This window comes from Theropithecus gelada, chromosome 4 (genome assembly GCF_003255815.1).
Source record: "Theropithecus gelada isolate Dixy chromosome 4, Tgel_1.0, whole genome shotgun sequence".
NCBI lineage: Eukaryota > Metazoa > Chordata > Mammalia > Primates > Cercopithecidae > Theropithecus > Theropithecus gelada.
The window spans coordinates 38,170,275-38,183,071 of record NC_037671.1 but is presented as its reverse complement, the minus strand read 5'-3'; the positions used below and the strand labels follow the sequence as shown (position 1 = coordinate 38,183,071).

Here is a 12,797-nt window from a genome sequence, read left to right as displayed (position 1 = left end):
AGATGGAGTCTCACTGTGTTGCCCAGATTGGTCTTGAACTCCTGAGTTCAAGCAATCCTCCTGCCTTGGCCTCCCAAAGTGATAGGGTTACAGGAATGAGCCACCACACCTGGCCTGAGCATCTTTAAGACGTTTGTTTTAAAGTCTTTATCTAGTAGGTCTGCATCAAGTCTTTTTCAGGGACAGTATCTATTGATTTATTTTTGTCAATTGAATATGCTGTACTTAACTATTTTTTCATATGCCTTGTGATTTTCTTTTGAAAACTGGACTTTTAAATCTGATATGGTAACTCTGGAAATTAGATTTGGCCATATCCCTAAGGTTTGATGGGGTTTGTTATTTTATTTATTTATTTTTTTTCTGAGACAAGATCTCACTCTCTTGCCAAGGCTGGAGTACAGTGACACAGTCATGACTTACTGCAGCCTCGACGTCCTGGATTCAAGCAATCCTCCTGCCTCACCCTTTCAAATAGCTGAGATTACAGTTGTATGCCACCACACCCAGCTAATTTTTTATTTTTTGTGGAGATGGGATCTTGCTATGTTGCCCAGGCTGGTCTCAAACCCCTGGACTCAAGCAGTCATCCTGCCTCGGCCTCCCGAAGTGCTGGGGTTACATGCATGAGCCACTGTGCCTGACCCTGTTTTGTTTTTGTTTTTGTTAGGTAGTCTGTCTCTTCCAAGGATCCGCCTGAGATGTAAACGAAAGGCCTTTGCTCAGTCTGCATCTTTCCCTGGACATGCACAGTCACTTTCTGATTTTACCTCTATATGCAGTTGCTTTTGAATGTCCTGGTCTATTTATTTATTTAGAGACAAGAGTCTCTCTCTGTCACACAGACAGGTACAGTGGCACCGTCTCAGCTCACTGCAACCTCTGCCTCCTGGGTTCAAGCAATTCTTCTGCCTCAGCCTCCCATGTAGCTGGGATTACAGGTGCATGCCACCACACTTGACTAATTTTTGTATTTTTAGTAGAGACAGCATTTCACCATGTTGGCCAGGCTGGTCTCGAACTGCTGGCCTCAAGTGATCTGCCCACCTTGGCCTCCCAAAGTGCTGAGATGAGAGGTGTGAGCCACCATGCCTGGCCATAAATGTCCTAGTCTTAATGTCTAACTCCCAAAGGGGAAAAAGAAAGAAATGAAGGAGAGGAAATGGGGCACTGGCCCTATAAATCCTTGCAAGATCACTTCAGCCAGAGGAGGGGCTTAAAACAATGGAGCAGGGGTACAAAAATGGCCACCCGCCTTTCTGATACTTGGAACAGGATCCTTTTTGCTCACTGTGGCTCCAACAAACTGTGTGTAGGGCTGCTTGCTGTAGGATTAGGGGATAGGTGGGTGCCACTGCGCTAAGAGCTGAAATTGACCAACATTTATAATAATTTATTATCCAAGCCTCTTCTGGAAGTTGTGAGCATTCAGTAGACTCCAGAGTTTCTTAAGAATCACATTAGACAGATTCTGCCAATGCATTGGTTGTCTAGGTGGGGAAACAGATTTCTGGTGGCTTCTTACTCTACCATCTTCTCAGAATCTTCTCTAGTTTGTGATTCTTACTTGAGTCAGGATCTGTATGACATTTTGGCAGTTTATTACCTGGCATCAAGATGTTCCAGGCTCACCTTGTGAATTTCCTGTCTTAAATCTAGAATCAGTTTTTCTCTAAGAAACCCTAATTCCATTGAGTGGGAAATGATATCCAGAATCTAAGCACTTCGGGGTATGCTTTGCTACTTGGTGAATCTTTACCTTTATGATTTGTTGATTCATTGCAAAAAGCACATACTTTCACCTCCTTCCTGTCTTCCCTTTTTGGGGGTCACTATTTGAGTTGCCCCCACAGCTTACTCTTTTGTGGATGTGTGGATTTGTTTGGATTATTTTTCCAAATTGTTTTATTTTGAACTAATTCTGTTGCTGTGCCGTTAAGTTCACTAATCTTTTTCTTCTACAATAATCTGCCATTTATTCCATCCAGTGTGTTTTCATCTCTCACATTGCACTTTTTGTCTCTGGAAGTTCATTTTCAGGCCTTTTTTTTTTTTTTTTTTGAGATGGAGTCTCCCTCTGTTGCCCAGGATGGAGTACAGTGGCGCAGTCTTGGCTCACTGCAACCTCCGCCTCCTGGGTTCAAGTAATTCTCCTGCCTTAGCCTCCTGAGTAGCTAGGACTACAGGTATACGCCACCACACCTGGCTAGTTTTCTTTGTATTTTTAGTAGAGACGAAGTTTCACCACATTGGTCAGGCTGGTCTCGAACTCCTGACCTCGTGATCCGTCCGCCTCGGCCTCCCAAAGTGCTTGGGATTACAGTCGTGATCCACCACGCCCGGCCCATTTTCAGTCTTCTAAAAAATACCTTTCATATCTCTACTTAATTTTTTGAACATATGGAATACAGCTATAATAACCATTTAATGTCCCTGTCTAATTCTAACATCTGTGATGGTTCTGAGTCAGTTTCACATGATTGATTATTTTAATTTTGGATATGTTTTATTGCCTGGTGATCACATTTGTAAGTTTTACCTTATTGGCTGCTGGATGTTTTGTATTTCTGTAAATCTTCTTGAGCCTTGTTGTGGGATGCTATTATGTTACTCGGAAAGTGTTTTAATCCGTTTAGATTTTACTTTTATGATTTGTTAGATGGATCCAAAGCATTGCTCAGTCCAGAGCTAATCATTCCCTCTGCTGAGGCAAGACCTTCCCAAATATATCCTACCCAAATACCCTGTGACTGAATTTTTCTAGTCTCTTTGCTGGGAACAGACACTGTTCCAAGCCCTATGCGAATGCTAGGCATTGTTCTCTATAATCCTTTAAGATGTTTTTTTCTTCTCTGCCTCTGCTAGTTTCCTCACACACATGTGCTTTGTTGAATCCTTAAAGGGGTGGGCCCCCTCTGCAAATCTCCAAATTTCTCTCTTTCTGCAGCTCTCCCCTCTCTGATACCTTGTTCAGTGAATTATAGCTGCCTTGGTCTCTCCAGACTCTCAACTATTTGAGTTGCCCCCACAGCTTACTCTTTTGTGGATGTGTGGATTTGTTTGGATTATTTTTCCAAATTGTTTTATTTTGAACTAATTCTGTTGTTCATTGATTCAACTTGTGGAGTCTACCTGGAAAGCCTCAAGGCAATAAGATGGGGCAATCCCCGGGTTCAGCTCTTGTTTCTTTTTTTCAGGAACCACTGTACTTGTTGTCTAATGTCCAGAGTCTTCTGTTGTTTCTGTATTTGGTCTATTTGAGTATTGTTTTTTCAATAAGATAAATCCAGTCCCTGTTACTCCATCTTGGCTAAAGCAGAAAACTTGATAGGTGCTAGGTTTTTTTGGGGTTTTTTTGGTTTTTTTTTTTTTTGTATTTTGTTTTCTTTTTGAGACAGAGTCTCACTCCGTCACTCAGGCTAGAGTGCAGTGGCATGATCTCTGCTCACTGTAGCCTTAACCTCCTGGGCTCAGGTGATCCTCTCACCTCAGCCTCCCGAGTAGGTGGGACTACAGGAACACGCCACCACACTTGGCTAATTTTTGGATTTTTCTTATAGAGATGGGATTTTACCTTGTTTCCCAGGCTGGTCTCCTTGAACTCCTGGGCTCAAAGGATCCACCTGTCTCGGCCTCCCAAAGTGCTAGGATTACAGGCATGAGCTACCATGCCTGGCCCTTCATAGGTTTTATATTTAAGAATTTGCCAAGCAGTTTTCCAAAGCACGTGTACCATTTTAGACTTCCTCCTAGCATAATACAAGAGTTCTAATTGTTGGACAACCTCACCTACATTTGGTGATGTTTAGTTTTTTTATTTTAGTCATTTATTAGTTTGAGATGCTATCTTATTGTAAATTTGTTTTTTGTTGTGTTTTTTTTTTTTTTTTTGAGACGGAGTCTCGCTCAGTCACCCAGGCTGGAGTGCAGTGGCCAGATCTCAGCTCACTGCAAGCTCCGCCTCCTGGGTTTACGGCATTCTCCTGCCTCAGCCTCCCGAGTAACTGGGACTACAGGCGCCCGCCACCTCGCCCAGCTAGGTTTTTGTATTTTTTAGTAGAGACGGGGTTTCACTGTGTTAGCCAGGATGGTCTCGATCTCCCGACCTCGTGATCCACCCGTCTCGGCCTCCCAAAGTGCTGGGATTACAGGCTTGAGCCACTGTGCCCAGCCTCTTATTGTAATTTTGATCTGTGTTTGAAGTTGTCATGTACTTTAAATTTTAGGTAATTTGGAACGTTTCTTTTATGAAATTGCTTTTTTTTTTTTTTTTTTGATTTATTTAAGAATCTAGGCAAGTTGTTTTATGTCACCTTAGTTTGGATTTGTTTGACTGTTCCCTCATAATTCAGGTTAACCGTGTTTGTCAAGCATACTACATGGATTATGTTTTAGTCTTCTCAGTATATTGCATTAGAAGGCACATGATGTGAATTTGTGCTTATCATTGGTGGTAATAAGTTTGATCACTTGGTTAAGGCAGTGCCTTCCAGATTTCGCAGTTGTAAAGGTACTTTGTTCTTTTCGTAATTAATAAGCAATCTGGAATGATATTTTGACACTGTGACAATCCTTTTTCCCAACAGTCTTTCACGTGTCATTTTAGTATTCACTGATTATTATCTGAATCAGTAATAGTATATACTGTAGTGATTGTAAAATAGTGATTTTCTATTTCTGTAATCCCTTATATATTTATTATTTGGCTTTCTTCTCTAAAGAAGATGTTTCTCTTCCTCCTGCCTCCACACTTACTTTCAGATCAGTGTGGACTTGTTCTGTTTTCAATTCATATATTAACTCGTAATTTTATTCTTTAAAATGGTCTGGCCGGGTGCAGTGGCTCACGCCTCTAATCCCAGCACTTTGGGAGGCCGAGGCGGGTGGATCATGAGGTCAGGAGTTCGAGACCAGCCTGGCCAATATGGTGAAACCCTGTCTCTACTAAAAATAGGAAAATTAGCCCAGCATGGTGGTGCGTGCCTGTAGTGCCGAGAGGCGGAGGTTGCAGTGAGCTGAGCCTAGGCAACAGAGCAAGACTCCGTCTCAAAAAAAAAGTCTCCACATGGCTGGTGACATCCTTTTCAAGATGGTTCCTGTTTCTTCCTGACATGTTATCTTATTTGTTGGAACAGCAAGGTGTTCCAAGTTTACCCTGTATTTTTCCTGTGTTGGATTTGGCCATTTTTCCAAGGAGCTCAGGCTTTCCTTTAATGGAGAATCTTAAAGTCTGAGCACTAGACCATTACTGTATATGTATGTCTTGACTTGCATGTAGAAGCTAGTGGGGGTGGAAGACATCAAGGTACTACTAAAATCCCTGTTGTGCCCTGCACAATTTTAGACTCAGAGTATTCCTCCTGTGTGGTGTCATCAGGTTGTTCATACATAAGGACAACACATGGTGGCGCTGGAATCAAGATTAGTTTTGTAAACTGCAGAGCATTAAGCAAGTTTCCTACTTAAAAAAATGTTGGCATTTATGTTTTTGAGGTTTAAGTCTTTCTTGTACATTTGTCTCTTCTATAGTTAAGGAATGATTTGTTTTTCCTTGCTTTGAAACTGTGAGAGTGGGAATTTTTACCCCGGACACCAATTTTGATATTAGGGAAGAAACTAATTTACCTAATCAACAGCTTGAGCCTACTGCTTTCTTTCACTATTTGCATATGTAGGTTTCACTTTTTCTTTTACCATTGAGTATTTTAATGTACATAATAATACTGATAAGCCAGCCGCCCACAATTTTATGTTTCATGGATGCTTTCATTGACTATAGAATTAGACTTTGAAATTTTAGAATATTGACAGCTACATATTTATTCATTCAAGCTCTGTAACTTTTTATACTGAAAGAAAACAATACATAATATTTTAATGGGTGGAATTCACAGCTTGTCTTGCCCTGTTCTTTTGTGCCTTTTTTTTTCCTCCTTAATGAATTCCTAGATATCTGCATGGTATTTGAAGTTTTGGGGCACCATCTGCTCAAGTGGATCATCAAGTCCAATTATCAGGGGCTTCCACTGCCTTGTGTCAAAAAAATTATTCAGCAAGTATGTATCTTAGTCTTGACTTTGTAGTGATTTTTTAATATTCTTAAAGTGTCAGGAGTTTATTTTTTCCAATAGAATTTTTGTTTTAAGGCCGGGTGCAGTGGCCCACACCTGTAATCCCAGCACTTTGGGAGGCCGAGGCGGGTAGATCATGAGGTCAGGAGATCAAGACCATCCTGGCTAACACGGTGAACGCCATCTCTACTAAAAATACAAAAAATTAGCTAGGTGTGGTGGCAGGCGCCTGTAGTCCCAGCTACTCGGGAGGCTGAGGCAGGAGAATGGCGTGAACCCGGGAGGCGGAGCTTGCAGTGAGCCGAGATTGCGACACTGCACCCCAGCCTGGGCAACAGAGCGAGACTCCATCTCAAAAAAAGGAATTTTTGTTTTAAAAAGTAAGTTATTGGCTGGGCACAGTGGCTCACGCCTGTAATCCCAGCACTTTGGGAGGCCGAGGTGGGCAGATCACCTGAGGTCAGGAGTTCAAGACCAGCCTGGCCAACAATGCGAAACCCTGTCTCTACTAAAAATGCAAAAATTAGCCGGGCATGGTGGCAAGCACCTGTAATCCCAGCTACTCGGGAGGCTGAGGCAGGAGAATCGGTTGAACCCAGGAGGCGGAAGTTGCAGTGAGCTGAGATCGTGCCACTGCACTCCAGCCTGGGCGACAGAGCAAGACTCCGTCTTAAAGAAAAAAAAAGTTAATTTTAATTGCTAAAATTAAATATTTCATTCAACCTTTAGAGTTTATTGTGCTTATTCTGTTTTTAAATGTTTTAACATAACTATTTTCGCCTAGGTTTGCCTCCCATAATAATTAGAAAGGGAAGCTGAGATTCCTGACTTGGGAACATTGGAGCCCTTATCCAGAAGTTCTGGTTGCAAATAGTAATTTTACATGAATAGATAATTGCTATGTCAGATTATTGCCATCTCTTTATACAGCATGATTCATGGGAATTTTCTAATTTTCTAAAGAGCCGTCAATATACAGTATAGAATTTTACCATCAGGAAAATTTTAATACTTCAAGGGGCAAAAATTTGTTTGGATAATATGTCCTGGAAAGAGCTCCAAACTGGGCGGCAAGAGACCTCAGTTCTTCATCAATGAGGAAATTTGAATTAAAGATATCTAAATCTCTGTCATCACCTACATTACAACACTTAGAGGGTGTGTTGAATGTTTATTCTCAGTCTTTGCAATGTACATAGTTGAAGAATATCTCCAAATAGAATTAGCTTTGTAAAACATTGAAGAATTTTTTTATTGTAAATAAATTCTTGCCTTTTTCATAGTTTAATCTTTCTGAGGGCCGGGCACGGTGGCTCACGCCTATAATCCCAGCACTTTGGGAGGGCCAGACGGGTGGATCACGAGGTCAGGAGATCGAGACTATCCTGGCTAACATGGTGAAACCCCATCTCTACTAAAAATACAAAAAATTAGCCGGGCATGGTGGCAGGCTCCTGTAGTCCCAGCTACTCAGGAGGCTGAGGCAGAAGAATGGCGTGAACCCGGGATGCGGAGCTTGCAGTCAGCCAAGATCGTGCCACTGCACTCCAGCCTGGGCAGCAAAGTGAGACTCCGTCTCAAAAAAAAAAAAAATCTTTCTGAGAAAGTTTCTTTGTGCTTTTTTTAAAAGGTGCTTTTATTCTCTATAGAAAACGCTATCATATTTTTTTTTTAAATGTCCTGTTATAATCTCTTGCTTATCCAGAAAACCTGTATTTTGTGTTTGCAAGTCTGCCACTCTATTTCCATTCAGGTGTTACAGGGTCTTGATTACTTACATACCAAGTGCCGTATCATCCACACTGACATTAAACCAGAGAACATCTTATTGTCAGTGAATGAGCAGTACATTCGGAGGCTGGCTGCAGAAGCAACAGAATGGCAGCGATCTGGAGCTCCTCCGCCTTCTGGATCTGCAGGTATATTTTCTTTTAGGGACTTTGCTCTCATTAGAAGTTAAAAGAAATTTCTATTTTTATTCTGTTACCAGGGAATTAAACACTACTCAATCCATTTCAATAATAACATATTTAAGAAATATTATCAGCTTCCAAGAGACATTCTCACTGTTACTTCCATAGGGGAAGGAGAAAACTAGATATTATTGTGTCTTTGTGTTGTATCTTATAAAAGCTGGTGTGTATTGTTTAAAAATATTTTTTCTTATGATTTGATGGTTTTTGAAGTGTTTACCTCTTACTGTGATCACACATGCTCATTTATAGGACTGGTAGTCTATAGAGGGACAAGATAACATTGCTATTAAGAGTTTGGGTTTAAACACTGGAGTAGACACACTTGGTTTGAATTTGGGTTTCATCCTACACTGAGAAACCTTAGCTGAGTTATTTTGCTTTATTTTCCCTCCACTGGGAATTATTGGGATTAAATGGTGAAGCAGTTAGTAGTGTGCCATACAGTATTATATACCAAATAAATTATGGGACTGGGCACAGTGGCTGATGCCTATAACCCAGCACTTTGGGAGGCTGAGGTGGGAGGATCATTTGAGCCCAGGAGTTTGAGACCAGGCTAGGCAATATAGTAAGACCCTGTCTCTACAAAAATTAAAAAAATTAGCCAGGCATGGTGGTGCATGCCTGTAGTCCAGTTACTCAGGAGGCTGGGGCAGGATGATTGTTTGAGCCTAGGAGGTCAAGGCTGCCACGAGTTGTAATAGTGCCACTGCACTCCGGCCTAGGCAACAATGTGAGACCCTGTCTCAAGACATAACATTAAATAAATAAATATATAAAGGCTGCTTTATGATTTTTTTTTTTCTTTTGAGATACAGATTTTAGTTTTAGTAGTGTCACTTTTTAGGAACTTGTTTGATTCTCAAGTTGAAGTATTAGTTATATACTTCCTTTAAAAAGGAAGACTAAAGAAGGGGGAAATGGGGAGTTGGTTGTTAAATGGATGTAGTTTCTCTTTTACAAGATGAAAACATTCTACAGATGCTGTTATACAACAGTGTGAATAGTGTTAAAACCACTGAATGTACACTTATCCAGAGTATAAATTTTTATTACGTGTTTTTTTAGCCAGAGTTATTATACAAATATTTTTAAAAGAGGAAGACTGAAGATCTGCCTTCCAGCTAAGCTACAGTTATCCATGACATGCTATAGAGCAAATTACTATAGCTCTTGATGTCACCTAGACTCCCCTTTTAAAACTGACAGATTCTGGATAGCATTTGAGGTGAAGAGGTTGTTGCTTGTCCCTTTCTATTTAAAGCAGTGCATGGAAATGGAAAATAGGTGATTTTAGCAGCTTTAGTCGTGGAAGCCAGAAATGGGAACTTGGTTCTTTGCACTTACTGATGCTACCTTTTTTTTTTTTTTAAGTTTGGCAATTTCTGTTATGCATTATTTTCTTTAAAAATGTTAACAATAATATGGCTTCTGCTTAAGTCATTTAAAAATAATAAGTTTTTTCTGCAATGTAGACTACGTAAGAAAGATTTTTCATTCTGGTAGAGTGTTTTATCTGAGCCTTAGTTTATATTGCCTGATGAATGCCAGAATTCTTACTTGGTTTTCTTTTCTTTTCAGTCAGTACTGCTCCCCAACCTAAACCAGTAAGTATAAGGTGTTTCTATATCTAATTTTGATCTATGGACTGCGGGCATGGGTTCTTCTGTTGTGGATGGTAATAGTTTGTTTCAAGTTTGAGAACCAAAAGGAAAAAAAATTCCTGCGCTTCTATAATTTTCTCCAGTAAATTCCCATGCACCTTCATCAAATTTGTACTGGTGAGGCCTCTAAAAAATTTGAGTTTGTCTGAATGTAAACCAGCCCCACAGACTGCTCAGAAGACCACACTTTGTTATTTATTCTGTTTTTATTTGGGTTTATAAGAGTATCCCACATCTTTTAATTTAATGAAAGACTTAAGTGCTATGTTAGGGAAAGATTTGTGAAATTTAATTAGGAGGTAATTAAAGTTAACAACTATCTCCAACTGGGGGTAATTAATTAGCCACCTGAAGGCTTTATCTGTTTGTAATCTCCGCCCAGGCTGACAAAATGTCAAAGAATAAGAAGAAGAAATTGAAGAAGAAGCAGAAGCGCCAGGCAGAATTACTAGAGAAGCGAATGCAGGAAATTGAGGAAATGGAGAAAGAGTCGGGCCCTGGGCAAAAAAGACCAAACAAGCAAGAAGAATCAGAGAGTCCTGTTGAAAGACCCTTGAAAGAGAACCCACCTAATAAAATGACCCAAGAAAAACTTGGTATAAATAGAACATCACAAAAATTACTTTACAACACACTTTAGCGTTAATTTATCATTGCTATATAATACAGTGGTTTCATACATACAACATATCTCTGGGGGTATCTTTATAAGAATATGGATCTTGTCATAAATGTTAGGCAGGTAATGTTTAAATGTAATTTGTAACTTTTCTCAAGAAATGGAACATAGATTTCATTTAACAATTGGGTAAAAGTAAGATCTTGGCCCTTCCAGAAATGGGTTTTAGATGTTTAGTCATGTTTTTATGTCACTCAGTATAAGTTCTAGAAAATGTTTTAATCTTGTGAGAAATGTTTCTGTTCTTTCATTCACACACATATGCATACATCTTTTTTTATTCGTTTGTTCCTTAGAAGAGTCAAGTACCATTGGCCAGGATCAAACACTTATGGAACGTGATACAGAGGGTGGTGCAGCAGAAATTAATTGCAATGGAGTGATTGAAGTCATTAATTATACTCAGAACAGTAATAGTGAAACATTGAGACATAAAGAGGATCTACATAATGCTAATGACTGTGATGTCCAAAATTTGAATCAGGAATCTAGTTTCCTAAGCTCCCAAAATGGAGACAGCAGCACATCTCAAGAAACAGACTCTTGTACACCTATAAAATCTGAGGTGTCAGACACCATGGTGTGCCAGTCTTCCTCAACTATAGATCAGTCATTCAGTGAACAACACATTAGCCAACTTCAAGAAAGCATTCGGGCAGAGATACCCTGTGAAGATGAACAAGAGCAAGAACATAATGGACCACTGGACAACAAAGGTACCTATGCAGCTATACTTCCTCAACACTCCTTCCCTGCACAACACAATCATAGATTTCTAGACTAAAAGTATCATTGTTTATGTAACTATAGCTTTACAACAGGTATGTCTAAGTTACCTTTAAATTGTAGTCTGTAACTAACTTTATCCATCATGTACTGGGTACACAGCATTTCATTTGTTGCTATGAGGGCAGAGCTTTTTAATTCTAGAAACTCAGGGTGTTGCTATGCTCTTTTTGTCTTAGAAAAATGTAAGTTGTCTCTTGGGTATTGCTGACTGTATTACTCTTACCTTGGAGAACTTTATTACTCATTGGGTATTTCTCTGTTCATTGAACAGTCTTATTGATGATGCCTGTTGTCTGTAGGAAAATCCACGGCTGGAAATTTTCTTGTTAATCCCCTTGAGCCAAAAAATGCAGAAAAGCTCAAGGTGAAGATTGCTGATCTTGGAAATGCTTGTTGGGTGGTAAGTTAAACTTGTCTCAATGGTGTTTTGAAGTGACTGGGAGAATGAATGAGAATTTGGACTTAGCTGTGCAAAACATCTGTAGTTCTATACCCAGATTGACACAACACTTCAGTGAATATTTTTTCACATTTAAAATAACCTTTTACTGTGGAAAAGTTTAAATACACTTACGAAAGTAGAAAGAGTGGTAATGGTGATCATGAAAAGTCCTTCTGTTACCCCACCCCACTTTGGATACCCATTACCCAGATTCAGTAATCTCAACTCCTGCCAGTCTTGTATATATATATTTCGTTATTAACTTTTAGACACTCAGTGTTTATGTTCATACTCCCCTACTCCCATTTTCAAAATGATGACTAACTTATAAATTGTAACCTCCTTTTAATTCACTTAACATATTTTGGACACTTTGCTTTGTCAGCCAAAAATTTAAATACAATGCAGTTCATTACATAGTTTCCCTAGTACACTTTAATCTACGTATTTTTGACAGCTCTTTGTGATGAGACTCTGCACACAAATCTTTGTATATTTTCTTAGGACATGTCCTAGACATAGAATTGCTAAGTCAGAAGTTCCATGATTTCTAAAAGGGCTTTATGATGTATAGTGTCATTTAACTTACTTTTAATTATTCTTAATGACATGTAATTACAAATAATTATATGTTTTTTGATGTATAGTGTCATATTACACTCTAGAAAAGATACATCAGTTAGCCGGGCATGGTGGCTTACACCTGTAATCCCAGCACTTTGGGAGGCAGAGGCGGGCGGATCACGTGAGGTCAGGAGTTCAAGACCAGCCTGACCACATGAAGAAACCCCATCTCTACTAAAAATACAAAAAAATTAGCCGGGCATGTTGGCGCATGCCTATAATCCCAGCTACTCTGCAGGCTGAGGCAGGAGAATCACTTGAACCTGGGAGGCAGAAGTTGCGGTGAGCCGAGATTGCACCATTGCATTCCAGCCTGGGCAACAAGAGTGAAACTCCATCTCAAAAAAAAAGAAAAGAAAAGATACATCAGTTATTCTACCTTTAACAACTCAGAAAAGTATTTTCTTCTATGATCTTCAGGCTAAATAGTGGAATCTCATTTTAATTGGCAAATTATTTATACTGTTGTTTTTTACTGTGTATCTAATAAGAAAGTGTTTTAAGGTTTTTTTGTTTGAGACAGAGTCTCGCTCTGTCACCCAGGCTGGAGTG

General features: G+C 39.6%; 1 protein-coding gene across 3 annotated transcripts in view; it reads left to right on the top strand.

The window, feature by feature from the left end:
* Positions 1-12,797, top strand: part of SRPK1 (SRSF protein kinase 1) — a 90,591-nt gene that overhangs the window by 42,135 nt on the left and 35,659 nt on the right. For all 3 annotated transcript variants that reach the window (XM_025383094.1, XM_025383093.1, XM_025383095.1), the window contains 6 exons: positions 5,950-6,056; positions 7,825-7,990; positions 9,629-9,654; positions 10,094-10,307; positions 10,687-11,106; positions 11,479-11,579. In XM_025383094.1, the coding sequence (XP_025238879.1) occupies positions 5,950-6,056; positions 7,825-7,990; positions 9,629-9,654; positions 10,094-10,307; positions 10,687-11,106; positions 11,479-11,579 (1,034 nt within the window). The remainder of the gene's footprint in view (positions 1-5,949; positions 6,057-7,824; positions 7,991-9,628; positions 9,655-10,093; positions 10,308-10,686; positions 11,107-11,478; positions 11,580-12,797) is intronic.